The 20,304-nt window shown below is 38.2% G+C and overlaps 1 protein-coding gene across 4 annotated transcripts in view; it reads right to left on the bottom strand.

The window, feature by feature from the left end:
* Nucleotides 1–20,304, bottom strand: part of SK (small conductance calcium-activated potassium channel) — a 398,226-nt gene that overhangs the window by 34,919 nt on the left and 343,003 nt on the right. For all 4 annotated transcript variants that reach the window (XM_072297495.1, XM_072297494.1, XM_019061693.2 and 1 more), the window contains 3 exons: nucleotides 14,914–15,009; nucleotides 9,115–9,431; nucleotides 6,958–7,062 (listed from right to left, as the gene is read on the bottom strand). In XM_072297495.1, the coding sequence (XP_072153596.1) occupies nucleotides 6,958–7,062; nucleotides 9,115–9,431; nucleotides 14,914–15,009 (518 nt within the window). The remainder of the gene's footprint in view (nucleotides 1–6,957; nucleotides 7,063–9,114; nucleotides 9,432–14,913; nucleotides 15,010–20,304) is intronic.

Below are 20,304 nucleotides of genomic sequence, written 5' to 3'. Positions count from 1 at the left end.
GAATTTGTTTGTTAAAATTGGTAGTCAATTCTTTAGTCTCCTGATAACAGAATTGCGATCTCAAAATCCGAGAAAAATAACGAATAGCTGAAAAAATGGAACTAATTGATGCGATATATCGCATGACGTTCTAACACAAAATATGGCGTCCATCAAATCACCTTCGTAGAAGAATTACACTTATTTTTTTCCTGCTACAAATCAATAGGACTTGATTCTTTTCTAGCATAAAATGAGTCAAAATCTGGTGTAGTTAGCGTGACAACTGGCAAACTGATCTAGTGAGGTGAGGCACTCCGTCTTATTCCGGTTGACAGGGAAAACGAATCGGTAGTGTCAATTATCTGATACACCCCGGAATAAACGTACTCTTACGTGCCTCAAGATTCATGAGGAAATTGAACTTGTTAGGTTTTAAGACCGACCGGATCAAATAATGTGCGAGGTGAGAAACGGGGGGAAGGTCGCGACGGCATTCAGGACACAAGCGCGGCGGGAATTAATGCCGGAAGAAAATTGAAATAGTGTATTTTAATTAAGCAGCACCACTTACTCGTATTTATAAAGCGCGAGTGTTACTTAAATTTTCGTTCAGAAACGGATACGCGCGCCGTAATATTTATGCCCTCCCCTCCCCCTCAACCTCTCCACCTCCATGATACTCCCATCATCTTCAGCTTTATTTCGCTCCCGAGTCGAAATATTTCTTTCCCACTCGCGAAATACATTTTCCAAGCTCTCAAAGTAAGTTACGCTGTAAAGCGACGAGTGTTAAAGACGTGCATTTTCGAAATCCAACCAAGAGCTTTCATCAAGACACGTTCATTGTTCGTGAAAGTCGTCTCTCTCTCTGGCACTGCACTAAACCAAAAATGTGGTTCACGTTTTTAATTTAAATTAAGTTTTTGTTTACCAACTGATATTGGTCGATCGACCAGCCTAGACCTCACGGGTTTCTAACTTTTTTTTTAAATTTTTTTTCTCGCTTTTTTTATTCTTGTGTGTTTTTTTTCTTCATCTTTGTTGCCGTGTTTGAGGGAAGTATGAAAATATTTTTGAGTCATTAAATAAAATTTAGTCCTACAATTTTACGAAAAAATACATTTTTACGGTTAATCTTTTCGCTTTTTTTCTGCACAATTTACCAACTATATTTACTTGAATAAGTCCACAAGTTTGATGCAAATATTCAATCAAAGTCAACGAATCAATGTACGAGAGAAGAGAGACAAAATCAGTTCATCATCTGATCGAACCAGTAGTCAAGATTTTTGTTCCTTGCTATCTTCCTCTGGAGAGAGGGATTCATTTTATTTTCAATATCGACGAACTTGTTTGGTGCTCTTTCACAAAAATTAAACAAGTGCTGTTTAGCAATATTGCCTCACATTACAAAAATTGCCTGTATTATTCCTGGCTCTTGCACGCTGAGTATTAACACTGACAGACACAGCTATAGACAAAAGACATAAAAAAAATGGAGTGATCCGTCGATGAGAACGGGTGGTTATAATGGACAAAGAGAACTAATTAACGGCAACTCATTTCAGTACCTATAGTTAATCCATCATTTTCTCCCTCAGTCTATAAGAACCAACCGTTTCAACGAATAGGATCGCTCATTTTTCCCTCTGCATCCTTTGTCTATCGATTTGTCTATCAATAATTCTTATACGGGCTAAACCCACTCCTGGCAACTTTCGAGTTTTTCCATGCACGGCTCTTTTCACCCCTCTTCCACCAGCTCTCCATCGTTGTAATTTATTTACACTGGTTGCGAACACTGTTTTTCATCATGATGCCTCAAAAATGGGCTTCATTTTTTGAACATTTTCATGTTTAGAGGAAATGAGTATCAACAATAAGAGCAGTTATGCATTATTAATGAAAATGTTTAATCGTTGTTTAAAGGTTTTATAGTTTAGGTACCTTATTTTGAAAAACTGCGTTGTTTCATCGCTCTTTTGGCGTAAGGGCGTACCTCAATTTTTGCGTGAGCCCTGTTTTACATATAAATCAATGCCTTCTGGGGCTCATACAGAAATTGAGATACGCCCTTACGTCACAGGAGCGAAATTTTCAAGAACGTTGAAAGGCAAGAAACGGGGAGGAATAGACTCAGGAAAGGGGAACTGGAGCTAAAGAAGCCAAAAGAAAGCAAAGTTGTGAAATATGAGGAACTTTATGTCAGCCAAAATAATGTACCTGCATAAATTGAAACCAAGAATTGAAAAGTTGGTCGCCCTGACACTTGAAAGGAAAATAAACTCCGAGGAGTTGTTATCCACCAAACGTTATCACGATAACTTTCCCGACGCCATTACGAGGCGTATTCGTAAAGAAAGTATTTACGAGTCGCATTACCTCCAGACTCATGAAAATAATCAAATCGACCATGTTTCTAGCCTAGACACCAATTTCTAGCATACCATTGGGTTTCTAAAATGCAATATTTCTTTTAAAACCGGTCCTTTCGTTCGTGAGTATAACCATTTTGCCTGCGCCTCTCTTTTAAAGTTGAATTTGAGTCTAATAATGCTTTTAAAAATTTTGTATCACTCTATTTGTATCTGTTAATCTGTTCACGTAAAGATTGCACGATGTGATCTCTGAACTAATTTTTGTTTTATTTTTTACAACTATGAAAGCTCAACCTCTAATCTCATATTTCTCCTCTCTTTAAACGCATGAGTATTTTAATGCCACGTTTGAACATGAAACGTCCGTTTCGACTCATAATCTGTACGTTGAATTAATTTAATTAAAACTTTTCAGCAATTTTAATTGTTGAATAACTTATGCATGTCAACATATGTAGTGGAGTGCAAGTGGATTCGGGTTCTACAGATTGACGCAAATTCATATTTTGGAAAAAAATAACTTAGGGAGAGTTTTGGATTTCAGTAGTTGTCAACAATTCAAAGTCGAGAAAAGATATTTTGAACACCAGGATAGTCCTCGAACTTCGTCCTTATTATTGAATATTATAGAGGAATAAAAAATCTAATGTCTTTTTTTCAGTTTAACTTAATGCGACTTGATGCGTTTGTGTTTCAAATTCGGTTCAATAAATAATGGAAAATATTCGCGATTTGTACTGCATTAATCATATTTACTACACCTTAGGTGTCTTTTTAGGTGTACTTAAGAGCTTCAAGCAACGCTTCAATCAGTACGACTGAAAGCTGTCGTGTAAACTGACGTATTTTTTGCTTCTTGAGGTGTAGCGGACGTATTATAACGTGGAGAGAAAAATATTAATGGCGTCAGGTGATTATTTCAATGTTTTGTTTTGGTTACCACTGAATATTGGCTGATATCAGTCGTGATCCCTCGAATATGGAATTTTTTTATACAAAGCTGTGATCACTTTGTGAAAATACTGATTGATTTTGGTATACAATGGTTTTATAAGTCATTTCAAGTTTTGTATTGATATTGACATTGTAGAAATGTTTAATACTGAGAGCAAACCATACACTCTCGAAATATAAATTGGACATGTAATGTGAGGGTTGAAGGACATTTCGACAACGATTTTTTGTCCGCACACCTGGTTCTTCTAGTAGTTTATGTCCACGCGTTTTTTCGGCAGGGTAGTTCGTGCCGTAGTACCTTAATATATTTTTCGAGGAAAGCTTCGTACTCTGAAAGGATGCCTATCATTCTTAAAATGTTGGAGCGCCTTCAATTTCGTTTGATACTGTGCAACACCTCTGTTGTGAAATAGTTGCTTGAGGTGCCGTGGTACACTGCGGCGCGGCGGGCGGCGGGCAATCTCCCAACGCGCAATGGTGCCTACAAACCTAAGGGGATACTTCAAGCATCGCGCAATGCGTTCGCAATCGCAATCGCGTTTCGTGCCGCTCTGTGTTATGGCTCTTAATATTTAAAATCGCAGAGTCGGTGTTTTTCAGTTTATGATTTTGACATTTTTGCACACTCTGCATGGATTTTCCTCATTTAAATTGATGAAAAAAAAAAATTGTATTTGAGGAAAATATAAAATGTGTTTTGTAAATATTTCGGTGGTTCTGTGTCAAATTTAATGATTCCCAAAACACTTTAATGTTTTCTTTTATATGTTGTGCTTTTACTGTGCTTCAGCGCGGTGTCCGCGCAACCAAACGCTCAAAATTGGACGTATTTGACTCTAAAAGATCGATGTACATAGTCATACGGGTTAAAACTAATGAGTGCGTGCTTCTTGGTTTTTCTCCCATTTTTATTTATTTTTGTATAGTTTCTTTCAACACAAATTTCATTTTCCGCGTGGACGTAAACTACTGGACAAAACAGGTGCGCGGACAAAAAATCATTGATGGAATGTCCTGAAACCAATGTGAGATACATTCATAAAGTTTTTGCAATACTACTCGTCGACTAATGCGAATAATGAGCTTGCAACAGGCGAGAAAAAGGCAAGTTTCTAGAAACTCTGTTCACAGATTCTTCTTCTTGAAAAAAAAGAAAGTTTATGATGGTATTAAATAATTTAAATCAAACAAAGCCCGAAAATAAAGAGACAAATTGTAGCGGTTTTTTCCTTTACCGAGGGGCCTTTGGTGAAACGACAATTACGTTTTTGGCAGTAAGTAAATGTCTTTCAACATAACTATGACTACAACCAACACTACAAAATTGGGAACAACATTGACACTGATTAGGCATACTACCAGAGTTTAGAAAAATGAAACAAGTATCATCGAAAAACAGTTGCGTGCCTTACCTCCGGAAATAAGAGACAAGAGCAATAGCATGCTAGGTAAAATTGAGCAATTTTTTTTTTTATTCCTCCAGCCTAACCTAACCAACCTTTAAAATTATTTTAGCCTGTCATCAGAAGCTCGCAAAAAGGGTTATTAAAGCACCTTCAAATTGGAAAAAAATCAAAGGATCAAGGCAGAAGTAAATGCAAACTGACTCAAGACACGGGGAGGGCGGAGGGACTCTACAATTGTTTATTTTATTATTATTTCGACACTAAAGTTATGGCGCTACCGTTTTGTGGGGTTGACGCGAGACTCTAGGTATATTTAAGGTTAATACCCTCGAGTTTTTTTACGATTCTTTGGACTTTTGAACTTACAAAATTGTTCCGTTTTTTAATCTACTTCGCAAAACAATAAAAATCAAAAATTCAGCAAATATATTGCTTTGAAAATGGGAGTTTTATTTTCCGTTAAAAATGATACATTTTCATAGGTATAATTTTGTTTCTTTACAAGAGAACGGAGACTACAAAAATTCGTGGCCTTAAATTGAATATATTTTTAGCTACTGGTGATTTTAAATAAAAAAACTTAAACACAAAAAAATCAGCACGAATGTCGCTTTGATTTATTTGTAATGAACGGAGGTAGCTGGTGAGAAATAATATTTGCAGTTACTGAATGTTTCAGAATATGTGTAAAAATGTAAATTTTTAATTAAAAAAAGTATAATAACAATCTAACAAGAAACATCAATGAAGATAAAAATGCACAACCGACTGCACATTCCTATTGAGACAAATATCTACAGGCTAGATGATCTGAAGAATTTTGGCCCACTTAAATCTAATCAGTGCCCTATAATTATGTGTCCGTGAAGTTCATTCGGGTTCGTCAGTTCTCACGAGTTGACAGCACCGGCTTTTCTCAATTTAAATCTATGTTATGAAGACTGTCTTAGGTTAGGCGGCTTGCTTCGATATGAATCGATCGTCTTACATACATTTGGAGTACATTTTGCAAGAAGGAACGAATATTTCTGGCCCATTTTAGGAACAACGTATGCGTGCTATTAGTTATTGTAAGCAGATAGGTGATTTTAGTGGGCCAGAAAATCGTGGTTCCTAATTGAAAAACGAAGTAATTTAAAGGATACAATCCAGTGATGTCAACCGGCGAGAATTCCTCAGGCAGCCAATACTGCCGTGTTAAGACAGAACACCGTAAAAGCCTTCAGACATTGCTAAATTCCCTTCAATAAAACAAGAATATTTAGAGAAGTTTTTGGATATTTTCCTTCCAAATTTTCAGAGAATTTCATTCGCATCCTAATTTGAAGTACGTGAAAGTTTCGAGGGAAGATATTCGTAATTCTCTACAAATATAATTGTTTAATTGTGGGAAATGTGGCAACTCTTGTAGGCTCATACGGCGTTTTCCCTTAGCATAGCAGAGTAAGAGACGTTTCAGGGCTCAAACTTTGAAGTACTTTTTGAAAATTAGGTATTTTAGCTCGATATCACGTTTCTTATTAAACATTTCATCAGACGCGCCTAGTGTCTCAATGATCCTTAAGTCATGCAATAACCCCCTTGAAGAAAAGAATAAATCTAAAACACAAATCATCTTTTGGACAATTCAACCACGTAGGTCTGTAATGAGCACTTATGTATTTGTTTGTGCGAATGGAAACAGAGTTAGGATTAAAGATTTAGTGCCTCTGAAAATTTCAGTCCTATATTAAACGCAACTGCCACAGATTTCCAAAATCCATATACTGCAGTTAAAATCAAAGTTGGGAACTATATTTTGAATCTGAAAATTTTGCGTATTTTCAAGTCGAGAAGGGTCAGAGACATTCTAGTCTCTTGCAATTAAAATGTAAAAGCACATTCGCTCAGCTAATATTTCTACATGAGAATTTGATACACCTTTCATTGTAAACAATTTTGCTTTCAACGAGTTGGGGAATATCGCTCTCTCGCTATTAAGACAGCGGAGGTAATTCTGACTCCTCGATGTATAAATAAATTAATGAATTCAATGAATGAGTTCTTGTGTAGTTTTTCTTCAGAATCACCTGCGTAAGATTAAATGTATAAAGGGTCAGGTCTTGCTCTTCCTACCACACTGTCTGAGGTTAGAAAAAGGGATTTAAAAAGGAACAAAACCAAGAAAGAGCGAAAAATTAAAGCAAGGGGTGAGTACAGAAAGTATGAATAAGTTATCAAAGGATGAAACATACCTTTCACACTGTCTAAGCGTCCAACTCGCTATGATCCACAGTGAAACCATAAAAACTAGTAGAACAGTCCCCGGACAAATTGTCATCAGTGTTTTCAGAACAAACCTTGGAAAGGAAGTAAAGAAATTCAAAATTAGATAGGTTATGACTGAAACTTCATGTCTAACCATCCACGGAAAATAGGACTTTAGTCTACAAAAACTAGAGCTTTTCGTTCCTGGTACCGAAGAATGGAGTATAGGAAAAATCAAAAAACATTTTTGAATAATGGCCTCACTAAACATTTTGATCCCAGGACTGTAATCCATTTTTCCGTTGACAGTCACATTACAATGCATTTATTAAAATGATTCGAAATACAAAAAACCGTTTATCATTGTTCCCTTTAGTATATTATTATTTCAATGAAACATATATTCGTATTTAAATATTCTTTGAATAATTTTTTTCTAATTTTCCAGTGATTTATCTCTCCTCCCGACAGTGTGTATAATTAGGCCACTTAAAAGGTATCAGTTATATAATAAAATATTGTTATAAAAAAATGCACCATTCTTGTACGTCTATTCTTTTCAACAAAAATATCTCCTTGATTGACTTGCGATTTGATAGATCTTAAGAAAATTAAAGGTAAGAAATACTCTGATTAAACCGCATGACTTTGGCTAAATGGAAGCTAAATTGAGTGTATTTAACCGTGCGTGGAATGGCTCAATAGCCTGTGTCACATTATCAAAATACTCCATCAAAATGACAAGGTCAAGTGCTGTGAGTGGTCCAAGGCATCGAATAAGCGAATCACAGCTCCTGACCTTGATATTTTGATGGTTAGCTTCGATAGTGTGGCACAGGCTAATTGTATTGAATCATTTTCTGAGATTTCTTCGTGAACTCTTTGGAAAGTATTATGCACTAAAGTTTTACACACATAACACAATGAAAAGGACCTTTTCGACGGATCTCGAGTAAATTTCAGCAGAGGAAGGCAACACGTCCTTGGACGGGAAAGCAATGATTTGAGATCGTATGATTGTGAATCATCTACGCATAATTACAAATATAGGAGAAAAAATATTCCAGGTTCTGAGAACTTTAAGACAGGTTCGTACTTTACGTTTGTCAAAATCATGGAGTACTTTTTTTTCTTAATTTTTGATTTTTCACAAGTCATTGAAGCCTTAGCAAGGATCTATTTCTAAAATTGTGCATTGATGAATTTTCCTCGAGATACGTTAAAATTGTCCTTTTTGTGATGTCACGTTGAGGATCTCTTTGAACCTTCTTTAATTACCCTGTAAACTACATGGGGCCTCGATCCTGAAGAAAGAAACTGTTAAGTTGTATGAGGAACAATTATATGTACATACGGCTCCTAATCAATAAAATGGATGAAACCTTGCGGATAAATAGTATGTAATACAGTTGAAGGCGAGCGTTCATCAATGAGGGATATCCGTGATTACTATGGTGATCCTATCCTCGATCCAATATGCGTTCATTTTGAAAATTTATTTTGTTAAAGAATATTTGAATCAATGAAAACGAAAAAACACCAACTCGAAAAATTAAAATAATCAAGACCCACACAAAACTGCACAGTAAGTGTAGAAGTTAGCCTAAGAAAAATATTTTTGGTGCCGAAAGACGAGTACTTAAGGACACTTTAAAGGTCAGAGTTTGAACAGATGCCCCAACTTCAATGACCTTTATTAAAATTGACTGTCGTACATGAACAAATACATACGAGAAAAGGCGACAAAATCTCTCATTTCCTGAGAGTACAGTAATTTCGCATTGCGTCAAACACAGTGCGTTCAGCACCGCTCGACGTGAAATGCAAAGCGCCTACAAGACTGTAGGAATACTTCACGCATTGCGTCAAAAACAGTGCGGTCGGTTTGCAGCGGTTGACGTGAAACGCATAGCGCCTACAAGACTGTAGAAATACTTCACGCATTACGCAAAACACATTGCGTCAGCGCGGGCGCGGCGGCGGAAGTTAAAATTATTAAACCACTTTTGCGTTTGTTCTTTCATAATTTTTTCGTTCATTTCTTATAAATGGAGGGTCTTTTCGAGTTACCGAGTTTTTGTGTTTTCGTTCCCACTGATTCATTTTGCAACTGAGTATACTATGAACGAGTGAGCTGTATTTACCTGGTGTTAAAATTAATCCGGTTTAAAGCACCAATACTCCTAGATGAGGCATCGGTGAATAGTTTACTATGAAGGAGCATGACCCTGCATATCAAATAAAGACGGAAAAACATAGGGAGAGACAAGGTCACATCATAAGGCACCCAGCGGGAAGCATATTCACCACCTTTGTTAGCTAGCTTGGTGGTCCACAAAAAATAATATTGGCCAGGAATTGGATGAACCGCGCAGAGAAGGAGCTCAAGGCCAATTTGCACCATCCTCTGCCACGTCATTGCGATTCGCCAGTCATCTGCACAATTGTCTATCATAAATAACTGCAACAAAGCACAAAACACCTCATGTTATATTTATTCATGCATTCACTCTGGAACCTAAGAAAAATAGAATTCTGAAGAGAATGAAATTTGATAAAAGGGCTGGTAGACACGGTTTGAAGCAGGAAAAAATGTTGAATGTGAAGAATGGACACTTTTCCAGACAAATCAATATGCGAATTTCTTTTTCTTTCTCTTTTTAACAGGCGTTCTCACTGAGGCACTACCCGATCTCCCTCTACCCCCCTAAGACCACGCCTTGACCTCCCCCCATCCGATATCTTACGCAATTTGTGGACATTACAAGTCCTTTTCAACTTCTTTCGTTTTTTCTACGCTGGGCTAGAGCTTCTAAAAGACCAATTAGTTAACCATCATGTGCACCTGATTATGTTTTTGTGGAAGCCGGGACCACCTCACACAAAAAATTTTTCTTTCAGGGATTTTTATGAATCCCCCCCCCCCCCTCATACCGTTCCTTCGCCTTGGGTGTCTGCTGAGAACGCGGATTTTGCCGGTATTTGAATGCACATTTGGACGTATTTCTGCCAAACGGAACTATGTGCAGTAAGACATGAGCCCTGAGACCCGTAAGAGTATATACGTAACAGGACTCTCGTGTTATAATGCACATGGTTCCGTTTGACAGAAATACGTCCATTAATGAGGAAAGTTATGACCGCATCGAACCTTCAAAAATAGCGGCACATAGATGTAAATACTCTCCCATACCTAGGTACTCTATGGTAACTACGTCATCCGAATTTTGGTACATTCGAGGGTTCCACCCAAACCCTTTGGTATTGATTGCTTTTCCGTAAGTTTTAAGGGCTCTCTCAACGGCGACAAATCGAATGGCGTAGCCACTAAACCCGTCTATGAGAAAAACGTCGGGTCAAAATCGGTCATGTCATCCAGGCAGTCACTCCTTGATGTTTCCTCTTACGGAGTATGGCGTGCATTATTAAGTTTCAAATGACAACGTTACAGTTGTATCTGCTGGTCAAGATTGCCAGGTAGAGTTATCAGATTTGCACAGTTTACGTTCAGTTTAGCGATGGAAAATACTGCTTTTTGAACTGAGCATGGCAGCGTTCTTGCTATGGTAGCGTCATTACTTGCATTACGCACCGTATCGATGCCGTGTCATCGGCAGTGCTCGGAGCTTTCCATGTAATTTGTCTCGTACAACCTGACTCCCTTTGCCCTTTTATACGATCTTTAAGTCAAGGTTGCCAACCCTGACCAGCAGGCTGATTATTTAAATTGATAGACAAAGCAATAGACAAAGAATACAAAGAGAATATGGAGCGACTCTATCGGTGGAAAGTGGTCGGCTGTAATGGACAAAGTAGGTCTACGTGATAGATTAACTAACATCAACCCAGGAGAGCCCCCTCTGACATTTTTTGTTCGTAACAACAAAATGTTCCCGTGTTTTTCTTGTTTTCTTCACTCGATTCTGAATAGCCAATGAGAGAGCAACCTTCGATGTCGCGACTGAAAACAGTATTTCCTAGCGTTGTCTTGGAAAACAACACAAAAACAACTTGCCTCGGAACACGTTGCAGTTGTTGAACATTACACAGAGGTCTTGAATCAAGACAAAAAATGTGACAGCAATTGTTAAACGGTTAAATAACAGTTAACGGTTTAATGGTCAAATGGTGAAACGCTTTGCAGTGGATGAATCTATGGTACGTGTAGACCTAAAATTGCGAAAACATCAAAATCTTGGATGATTCACGTTTTGAAGTATCGCAATTTGAAATTATGATAGCAAATGCAAATTTATATGGTTTTGGATCAATTTTCTCCTCTTCAATTCCAAGCGCCCCCCCCCCCCTTTAAGAGGGCATTCAAGAAGGCTCTAAACATAAAAAAAATCCACGACATAAGACACATGGAGCAAAGTTGAAAATTCATAGATGGGTATGAAAATAACGTTTTGGGTTATTGGTCAGAGCAAAACTAAAAGTTTTTACAGTCAATTTTTGAAGCAATGAGAACGCTACACTGCAGTGCTAAAGAAGAACGCCGTATGAACATCCGAGAGTTGCCCAATTGCCCCGGATAAAACATGTATTTTTGAGGACGATTACGCGTATTTTTCCTTGAAATCAGACATTATGGACAAAACTGCGAACAAAATTACCTGAAAAAATTGAAGAAAAAAATTCGCGATTTTCCTAGTAAATTAAGGATTTATTGAAGGAAATATGGCAACATCTGAAGGTTCATACGGCGTTCTTCCTTAGCACGGGAATACACGTACCATAGATTCACCCCCCGCAAACTGTTTTTGGGCTCTCCTCGGTAACTCGGTCGTACACGGAGAAAAAAACTTCGTGCCTAGGACCCGAAATTGAGGTCAAATGGATCTCTGAAGCTTTCGGATCACGTATCTAAAAACTTTAGGTCGAGCTACCGAAGTTCGGGTCAGACATCTGAAGTACTTCGATATACATCGAAGGGTTCGGGTCACACACCTGAAGTACTCCGGTACATACCGAAGTGCCTCGATGTCTGACCCGAACTTCGGCAGCTCGACCTCAAGTTTTCGGATGCGTGATCAGAAAACTTCAGAGATCCATATGACCTCAACTTCGGGTCCCATGCACGAAGTTTTTTTCTCCGTGTATACGTTGTACTCGCAATAGTTCACTGAAAAAAAAGTGAAGTTGATTTAACATTCTGGATGTAAAAAAGTGTGCGAGAACTTACAAAATGCTGTATCAACTGCTACAGCAGTTACTTTAGCAATGTCAAGATGTAAAACTAACTGCCGAAGCGGGTAATTTAGCATTTGGCGAGTTCTCGCACAATTTTATTACATTCGTAATGTTGAAACAGCTTCAATTTTTTTCGGTATTCAATTTGACAACGTAGGGATAGTAGTTATTCTTGCAGTACATATCCTCCAGTCTACTCAGTTGCATTAAAACTCCCCGGACTCACTGGGGAAATCTTCGGACACACTATCGTGACCCCCATCTGGACTATCCGCCGCGTCGGTGGCGCTCGCATTAAATGGTCGTGTGCAAAATTTCAGCGAAATTGGATAGTTTTCATAAATCAGCGACGGTCTTGAATTTTGTAGCTTCAATTACAAGGAGCACACGCTCATACGAGCGAGGGGACCTATAGTACTGGCGGGACTCATTATCGCCGCGTAAAACAGGCACAACGGACAGCTTGTATTTATAATTCTGCCCGCCGGCGCTGTTACGCCGCGCCTGGAAAACATATTGAAAGACGTTAATATTGATTATACCTTGTGATATTCAGCGTGCGATAGCGGGATGTAAACATGTGATGTTCGCTAATTAAAATTTGGAAATGACAGGCCTGTCCCGGGGCTGAGCGGTCCAGGACGCATCAAAAATCAGAGGAAACATGAATTGCATTTGGAGCGTGCTGAGCAGAAAGGAACCAAGTCACATCAGCTATACTACCGTGCTAAGTAAAAACGTCGTATGAGCAATCGAATTCTGCCAAGTTTCCTCTCATAAAATATGTATCATTAAGGAAAGTTATGAATATTTTCCCATAAAATTGTCAGACTTTTTGGATCGAATTACGAATTAAATTCTCTAAAAATTGGAAGTGAGGCTGTCAAAAATTTTCCTGAAAAGTTGTAATTTTTCGAAGGAAATTTGGCAATACCTTATGGCTCATAATGCGTTCCAACTTAGCACGGCAGTATAACCAAATACAACTGATGAATTTAATTTTTATAAGAGGACGTTTGTGCAAATTTGTTGGAAATTTTTAAGGAATTTGCCTCGAACTATGCAGAAAACTTACTGAAATTTGCAAACAAAAAAAAAAAAAAAATCCGCACAACCGTTCTCAAGTAAAAAATAAATCACTCAATTAAATTTGACAATAGCTGATGTCGCTTGGTTCCTTTCTGCTTAACACGGTCAAAATGCAATCCATGTTTCCTCTGATATTCGATGTGTCCTGGACTGCTCAGCCTCGGGACAGGTCTGTCATTTGCAAATTTTAATTAGCGTGTATCACATGTTTACTTTTGAGTAACTGGGAAAAGGAAAGATATTTGTTATTCTTGGCATTTCATAGATAAAGATGAAGATGCATGATTTTTACAGCTTTGTAATCGAGCTGGTTTCCCTGTATTAAATACAATCCTCATGAGACTGACTTCGCATGAAAAAAGGGGTCCGTAAGCTCATCGAAGCCAAATTTTCCGGGAGAGCAAAAAACTATAAAAACCGGCGCTCCGCTTCGCTCCGCGCCGGTTTTTGGGGGGGCTCCGCCCCCCCAAGCCCCCCCAGGACGCGCGCTTCGCGCGCGTTTTTAAGTTTGAGTGTCCGGCCTCAGTTGTTCTGTCTTTTAAGTGACCCGCGCGTCCACCGCGGGAAGAGTGTATTTTCCGAAGGGAGGGGCGGGGGCGGGGAGTTATCAATCTTTGGAGGTTGGATTTACGTTTACACTGTTGGAGGCATTGATCATTCAAATAAGGACTTCATGTCGCCAGATTGCAAAAACAATCCTCGTGTAATGTCTGATATGAAAAAATGTCAACAAACGCTGTGGCAAGCTTGAATGACGATGGATGAATCTCCATAACCCACTCGTCTTGTCCACCAATTATCAGTCTGTAACCCACTGTGCGACAATATAGCCATCGTGTCCACCAATTATCAGTTCATCAGTTCGTGACCCATTGTACGACAACATTGCCGTCTTATCCACCAATTTTCAGTTCGTGACCCACTGTGCGACAACATTGCCGTCTTGTCCACCAATTTTCAGTTCGTGACCCACTGTGCGACAACATTGCCGCCTTGTCCACCAATGTTCAGGTCGTGACCCACTGTGCGACAACATTGCCGCCTTGTCCACCAATGTTCAGGTCGTGACCCACTGTGCGGCTTCCCTCCTCTTTTGCCGCACATTCCCCGCCTAAAACTTTCAAAGCTCGCCATTTTTAAACGGCTCGACCGATTTCGCTCAAATTCAATACCAGCCTAGAACTATGTAAGATCTTCCTTCTGTAAAAATTTCGGGGGGAAAGCTTTTAATTTGCGCGAGTTATCGCGCCCACAAAATTGAACCTCCCCCCACTTCTCGCCCCCACCATTCGAAATGTAATACTTCGATCTCCGTTTTTTTTTCGCAGAATGGTAGTCCTGTTCCTCTACTTTACATCGCAAAAAGTTTCACCCGGAAATTTTTAAAATGAGGGAAATATAACCAAGCAAAAATCGGAAAAACCACGATGAGTCGGAAATACATACATAAATAAACAGATATATATATATATATATATATATAAACATGAATTCAAACGGCATGCATATTCGTAATCTACGACCCATGATCGATGCTCATTACATGGTCTTTGGTCCAGGTCTGACATCAGGGGAGAACGCAATAGTGTATTTCCTTCGGAAAATACACTAAAAGGAGGGAAAAGTGAAATCATTAAACAATACAGAGTCAAAAAAGTTACCTGAACTTCTAGAGCGTGGTAAGTAACTATTAGTCCAAGAAGAATCACAGTTGAGACAGAAATAAGCGTTTTCAAAGATGTAGAATAGAACGATGACTGAAACAGAAAATCAAACATTCAAATCAGAGAAGCGGGAAGAAACTAGCGGTTGATGCAAGTTAGACTCTGTTTGAAAATTTTCATCGATTAGGTCTTGTATTTTCAGATGTTTTTCTAGCGTGTTTCTTTATTTGTTCGAAGATAATGGGGGTACTTGACCGGGTTGTGACGTTACGTATGATATTATCTTATTATTTTTAAAGGTGGCCGATTGAATTCGGAAAAATTTCATTCGATTTTTTGTCTTTCAGAACATTCTACACGTTTTGCCGAGATAGAATTTATTAAATTCGAAGATATTTCGGATAAAAACCACGGTATTAATTTAAATCGACTATACATCAGCAATAATAATTAAAGCTATGAAAATCAAGAGCTACAATCTCCATCCAGGTGTCTAAAAATTCGGCAGATATTTTAAATTATTATATAGAGAGACGAGGAGCCTCGAATCTGTTTGCGTTCTTTCTATAATTTTTTCTTTCCTTCTTTTTTTCTCAATATATTGGCGAGAAAAATATTATAGTGTTTTACGCGATAAGTAATATCGGTTACTCCAGTTAACAAAGTATGAAAACATCGGTCAAACTCTTAGGTAGAGGAGACGAGATTGCGACTTTTCATCCTCAGTGCTTCAATTGATTTAGGAACAAACGGAAAAAAATAAAAAAAAGTAAAAAAAAAGTTAAAACTCTGCAATCAAAATAGTATTTCCCAAGTTCCACCATCGATACCTTTGTTGATCTAACTCACAAGTGCACTCATGTCGAGGGTAGTTGCTAATAACGAGTGCGTATTTTTCCCCCTCTTGAACCCGTGAGAAATAGCAGCGGGTGATGATAGCTTTGTTTACGCAACGTTTACGCAACGGTTTATCCCGACTTCTGCCGTGCTATGAAAAAACGCCGTACGAACAATTGAATGTTGCCAAGTCTCTGCCGATAAATTATGTATTTTTCAGGATAGTTATGAATATATTTTTTTTAAATTTTCAGACATTTCAGCTAAAATTGCGAATAAAAATACGAGAGAAATTGGAATGAGAATATTCACATGTTTTCCGGAAAATACGCATTTTTTCAATGTAGATTCGGCAACGTCTGAGGGCTCATACGGCGTTCTTTCTCAGCAACGCAGGCTTGCGATCGAAGTTTTATAGCCGCAGCTCCGTGTCTAATTTGGACGTTTAGAAGTAGTGATAAAAGTGTGCACGCATAAACTCGCGGTCAAGGAGGGGAACCAGATCTTCAAAATTATCGTTTGATTGAGGGCAGGGAATAATTAAGATTAGGTAACTTGTTGAGCCGAACGCCATGCATATTAATTCAGGCAATCTAGCAGTCCTCCCTCCACGCGAAAAGAGAAAAAGTAATTGTTCTGCACGAAAGGTCAACTGTTGCGTGGGAAAATATCAACCACCTGAGTTATGCGGACGTATTTAAATCAAAGGCAAGTATATCCGATCTGACATGAGCCACGAGACCCATAAAAATACATGCATGACAGGGTTCATATCATAATGAACATAGTTACTTTTGATTTAAATACGACCATCTATTTTGCCGTGCCAAAAAAACGTCGTATGAGCCTTCAGGAGTTGCCAAATTTCTCCTGATAAAACACTAATTTTTAAGGAACCTTATGAATATTTTCCCTTGAAATTTTCGCATATTCCAGATCAAACTGAGGATGAATTCATTGAAAAAAGTGGAGGTAAAATATTCAAAAGTTTCCTTGAAAATTCGTATTCAAGTAAGGGAAGTCTGGCAACGCCTAAAGGCTTATACGACATTTTTCTTAGCACGGCAGTGCTGGGAAGTTCAGCGCTCTAACTTTCATCCATCTAGGAGGACTGAGTGAGGGATATTATTTTTTATTACTGGAAAATCTTGTAAAAAAAAAAAACATTTTCAAAGGTCAGCAATGAGAAAGAGTTCAATCATTCTTCTTCTTTCCTCTACAATCTCTCATGCAAGATAGTTGTTTGATGAATAGAATTGTTCTCGAACAATGATGATGAGTGTAATAAAACAGTCGTATAAATATACAGTAGGATAAATACAAGCTGGAAAAATCGATTGCTATTTTATATTTGACCATTCACGGGAAATTGAGGGATCGCATCAACGATAGACTAACAATAGAGACCCAACTACTAGTGTTAGGAAAAATGGTTTACGAATGTTTTTGCGCAAGACATGCTAAAAATTATATAGCTTGCGGTTAAAAGAAGGTAAATTTAAACAAAAATTAATTAAAATTCATTTGTCATTTTCCGACTCTTCAGAGTAAAAGTTCGATCCTCTTTTTGATTCACAACCCTTTCAAAGTACTATTAGAGTCAAGAAATATAAACATAAACATAATAATAGCCAAAGTACAAGACCACGTATTTCCGTTTGTGACGTTACATATACCTACTTTCATGCTCTATTATATCTTTTGGGAGACTAATTAGGATAATTCTTTCAACACTTTCTTGATTTTTCTTCTCTGTCAGCAGAATATTCTGAAAAAAATTTCAAGCTGTGGAATGAACTTTGTTCCTCTTCGAAAAAATAAAGTAGGGGCGGAAATTTTGAAACACAGCAATAAAGGGAAGTGATTTTGCCATTGAGTTGTGTGTGGGTCATTTTTAAAAATTTACTTACATAATTGGTCCGATATTCAATAGAAGACATTTTTCATAGTTTAAAGCTGTATGTACAATGGACATTCTATACTGATCTCCTTCCCTAGGTTTCCTAGGGGTTTTTTCGGTTTTTCCTTAATAGAAAGAGGGAGAATGAGAAAGAAATTACTCACAACCTTACTTCATTTTTTGAAAGGGGGAGGGTTCTAGAGGTGCCTGACAGGTGAGTGGCATGAGGACCAAAAAAATAAGAGGAGGGAGGTCAAACAAAAAAATCAAAAACATCATCTGACGACACTTTCAAACACGCAATTGGCTAGTTTCTTTGTAGTCTGTAAGTTTCAGGGGTAAACTTGTCTAAAATTAAGTTTTGCTGTCGTGATCTCAGCTTTCCTTATAACCAGTTTGAGAGAAATTCTTACCGTCAGAGACTTTCACTTTACAGGTGCGGAGACTAAATGTTTGCGAGACGACTATTTATTGTGTATGGACTAATACTGAAAATGCCATATTCGCGAGTAGGGTACTAACAATTGAACGGTTCAACAACACCTTTTATGCTGGTCCATTGTTGTTGCTCACTGATGTTTGCTCAGGAAGTTTCATCTTAAAATGGGGCAGTGCCACTGTTTGCGAGTAACAAAAGGGTAGGTTGAATAGAGCTACATCAGATCGTTCGGTTACAAAATTGTTCAAACATGTTTCCCGTCCAAGTTCCACATCGGTCAAATATTTAACGGATCGGAATTCAATTTTATCGGAGCTACGGCCACTCAGACATCAAGGGAGAAAAAGCCAAGGCGAGCAACTGGACAGAAACATAATGTGATAAATATAATAGTCAAGTATATTTAAAACTTTTTTTCCGTCTTTCTTACCCCCTCTTTAGGGAAAAGATAGTTGAACAGGAAAAGTTCAATAATGAAATTTAGTGGAAACGATGGTAAGTCCGTTGTTCATCAGATCGGAACACCAAATTTGGATCAGTGTGAGCACTTTTTGACTGGAAAACGAGGTTTTTAAATCTGATGATATCTGAAGAATAAAGATGGGAGCTACGAAAATTAGATATTAACATGGCAGATTTGTCTTCTTTTATTCCTTTTTGCGGCAGTTCTTCTTTAAATTTGTCTCAAAGGTAATACTGTAAGAGCCGATAGATTTTTCTCTGTGATGTTAAGAAAAAAATTTTGTAGAATATACACGAGAGAGTGTTGAAAAGTGGCAACTTTTCTCTAGGGGGAAGTTTCACAAGAAGGTTACGCAGAACAGAATCTGAGTCAACTGCGTGTTGAGGGTGGGTGTATGCTTCATTTTATTCCGTCACATAATTCATCTTTTTCCCGCTACGAATTTTCAATTTTGGTATTTTTTCCTCAAGCACTATTTTAGCAACAAGAGAAAAAAATAATAAGCTCCTCGAGTCACACCGAGGCAAAACAGAATTCTTTTAACTTAACATCGCTCGCACTATCTTGACTGGGTACGAGTATTAAATCATATTGCGAACATTTCAACGGCTTTTGTGTCAAATGGACCCTCCTGAGATTTATCCAAGACTATGAGGATCAATGCACAACAGTGGCGTGGCGTACTTCGCGATATATCGATTGCTCGGCCATTTAAACCCATGAAAAAGTATCGATAAACAAGAAGTTTGCAGCAAACACCTTAATAATCGATTATTCACCACAGCTTCAAATGGGAAAATATTGATAGATCGAGGAAGCAAAAGAATCCTGGCCATTTTGCGAAATTTCCGTGCTCTTCCAGTATTTCCGGACCGCCCTCAAAAAATCAATCCTGTTTCCGGAGTTTCTGAATCCGGACCGGTAGACACCCTCGGTCTATTTGAATAAAATTGTTTACGAAAAAAGAAGAGAAAAAAGAAAACTTTTTCAGCAAAACCCAGAGCAAGCAGGAGTACCATGACGGTTGCGGAGATACTCGGATGATGGAGAAGAAAAACAACTACAAGATTAATCATGGATTCCGGATGTCGGCGTATCGGCCATCAATCATCCACGAGTGTTACATCGGGTATTGGTTCTTCCCGTGTCCAACGCTCCCTAATACAAACATTATTCTTGGACACAACACTTGGAGATATCTGCGCGCGTGGAGCAATTTTATTTTTCGCTACGATGGAAGTCGGTGCGCCTTTCCCGAGTCCACTTTCCTAAAGCTACGGTGCAATGGCGCATCGTTCTTTGCGACGAATCGATCAATCTGCCAGCGGGCCGATTATTGAAATTGATAGACAAAGCAATAGACTAAAAAGACATAAGAGGTATTAAGCGATCCTATTGGTTGAAATGGGTGGTTCCTATAGACTGAGGGTGAAAATGATGAACTAACTATCGGGATCTCTTGTGGGTTGCCGTTAGTTAGTCCATTACCTAGTCCTATGTCCATTAAAACCATCCGCTTCCACCAATAGGATCCCTCAATATCTCTTTTGTCTCTTTGGCTATTGCTTTGTCTATCAATTTCAATAATCACCTCGCAGTCAAACCAATAGAAAAGGATCGATATACTCTAATAATCGATTTTTTATTATAGCTTTAAAGGGGAATCCATCGATAGTGGATGACTCACGCTGAATCGATCGATCTGCCATAGTGGCGTGGTGTAAATTGCGATATATCGATTGTTATGCC

The sequence above is a fragment of the Bemisia tabaci genome, chromosome 2, assembly GCF_918797505.1.
Source record: "Bemisia tabaci chromosome 2, PGI_BMITA_v3".
NCBI lineage: Eukaryota > Metazoa > Arthropoda > Insecta > Hemiptera > Aleyrodidae > Bemisia > Bemisia tabaci.
Note: the sequence above shows the minus strand (reverse complement) of the source record. Positions and strands in the feature narration are given on the sequence as shown.